The sequence below is a fragment of the Empidonax traillii genome, unplaced genomic scaffold (genome assembly GCF_003031625.1).
Source record: "Empidonax traillii isolate 1590-97213 ecotype Southwest subspecies unplaced genomic scaffold, ASM303162v1 scaffold1134:size187968, whole genome shotgun sequence".
NCBI lineage: Eukaryota > Metazoa > Chordata > Aves > Passeriformes > Tyrannidae > Empidonax > Empidonax traillii.
Genome location: NW_020956327.1, coordinates 150,839 through 152,703, shown reverse-complemented (window position 1 = coordinate 152,703; position 1,865 = coordinate 150,839). Strand labels below are relative to the sequence as shown.

General features: G+C 55.0%; 1 protein-coding gene and 1 long non-coding RNA gene across 2 annotated transcripts in view; both read right to left on the bottom strand.

Moving 5' to 3' along the window:
- The window catches only part of LOC114068856, a 977-nt gene extending 592 nt beyond the window's left edge, over positions 1 to 385 (bottom strand). The window contains exon 1 of the long non-coding RNA XR_003573681.1: positions 158 to 385. This is a non-coding gene — a long non-coding RNA (uncharacterized LOC114068856). The remainder of the gene's footprint in view (positions 1 to 157) is intronic.
- A 911-nt stretch (positions 386 to 1,296) lies between these two features.
- Positions 1,297 to 1,865, bottom strand: part of NAPB (NSF attachment protein beta) — a 9,475-nt gene continuing 8,906 nt past the window's right edge. The window contains exon 10 of the mRNA XM_027905263.1: positions 1,297 to 1,768. Within this exon, the coding sequence (XP_027761064.1) occupies positions 1,664 to 1,768 (105 nt within the window). The 3' untranslated portion in view covers positions 1,297 to 1,663. The remainder of the gene's footprint in view (positions 1,769 to 1,865) is intronic.

Below are 1,865 nucleotides of genomic sequence, written 5' to 3'. Positions count from 1 at the left end.
TCCTTCCTTACATCCATGATTTTCACTTTATTCATGTACAGAGTCACACAAAACATGATATTCCTGCTAAGGCCATTTCATTAATAAGTTTTTCTGAGTAAGAGAGTGATGGAAGAGGAGGGGGGGGGAATACAGCAGAGTAGTGGTGGATTGTCACCTGGAAACCGTCACAGTTCACCATGGATACACCGGAGGACATGCTGAGCCTACTCACACACAACTAACAGGTGTAGGGGTGGTAGCAACAGACCCTCCTGCTCCACCTGCGTCCTACAGCCCCTGTGCTTAATACTGACAACGGGGAAAGGGAACAGAACAAGGCCTAAAAAAAAAAAACCACAAAAAAACACTGGGAAAAGTGGAGCCTCCCAGCCCCTAATCCTGGCTCCCCCTGATCCCGGCTCCAACAGTGCTGGACACAACAAAGCCATTGCTAAGGGTGGGAGAAAATTGTAACTACACTGAGCTGGGAGAGCATCCACCCACTGCCCTCCTAAAGCCGGGCTTTCCCATCCCCTTGGGATTCCACAACAGCCTGGGGAAGATAAGGGAGAGGGAAGGGCGGGGAAAACACCACAACAATAATAATTTGGCATGGATCAGGTTTTTTTTTTTTTTGGTTTTCAGAAGCTCGTGGCACAGACCAAGTACCACGTTCTGGAGTGACACCCACCAGGCCAAGCCCTGCTCTATCCCAGTACCGAATTTCCTACCAAAGCAAAGTGCAACCCCCCCCCCCCCAAAATTGTCCCTTTTTTCCAGAGAAACGAGGGGCTGGGGCTGCCTGGAGCCACCACAACAGCCCTCAATGAATGACTTCCTCACTCTTGGAACAGACAGATTGCACAGACTCCCATATACCCATGAAAAAAAAGAGGCAGCTCGATCCTCTCTCCTTCCCCACGTGGTTCAAAACACACCCCTAAATTCCAGCAGGAATTTTTCAACGCGTCTCCCACCTCTCCAAAGCGAAACTGTGCTCACCTGGCACCCACGTTCCAGCGAGGAACGCGGAGAGAAAGGTAGAAAAATAGATTATTACTCGTGTGGAGTGATTTTGGGGGTGGAGGGACGGGATGCACCACAAAATAAAAGTGGGAAATCCATCCACCTTACGCTGGATATTTGAGACAGATACAAACCAACCCTGAACTGGGGCTCCGCGAGGGCCAACGGCGATCCCGGCGCTCCTGTTCCCAAGCCTCGGAATGCCTCCGGCACTAGGGCAGCGTGTTGGGGGTGTGCAGCAGTTCCCAAATCCCAAAGCCTCTCACTAGCACCGGGGGGAGAAAAAGCTTAAAGGACCCCACATCCATGTGTATCCAACGGAGGGCCACCGAGAACCGGAAAATGGGAACAACACAACGGGGTCGGAAGCGATTACTTGTGCTGTGCTGGCCTGGACCAAAGGTGTTACATGCTGGAATCAGGAGAACAGCGGGAAAACCGGGAGCTGCGAGGGCGGAGCAGCACCAGAGCCGAGGAGGAAGCGGCTCCCGCCTCGGATCCGCCGGAGCCGCCCGGCCTCACCACGACGAGCAGGAGCTAAAGGAGCACACGGGGCGCTGGGAGTGGGAAGCCACGGGATAAAGCGGGAAGGGGGGGAAAATGGGCCAGGTATCCCATAATAGTCCTCGGCCGGGCGGGGGGATCCCCGCGGGCGTCACTTGAGGTCTCCGTCCCCTTCCCCCTGGATGGTTTTCTTGATGCGCAGCAGCATCGTGGTGAGCCACTGGTCCAGCCGGGAGATGGAGTCGAACTCCTTCACCTGGAGCGGAGGGAAACCGGGATCAGGGACACGCGGCCCGGGAGCGAGCCTGGAACGGCAGCGGCACGCTCCAGGCCTTCTGGGAAATAGGGAGAAT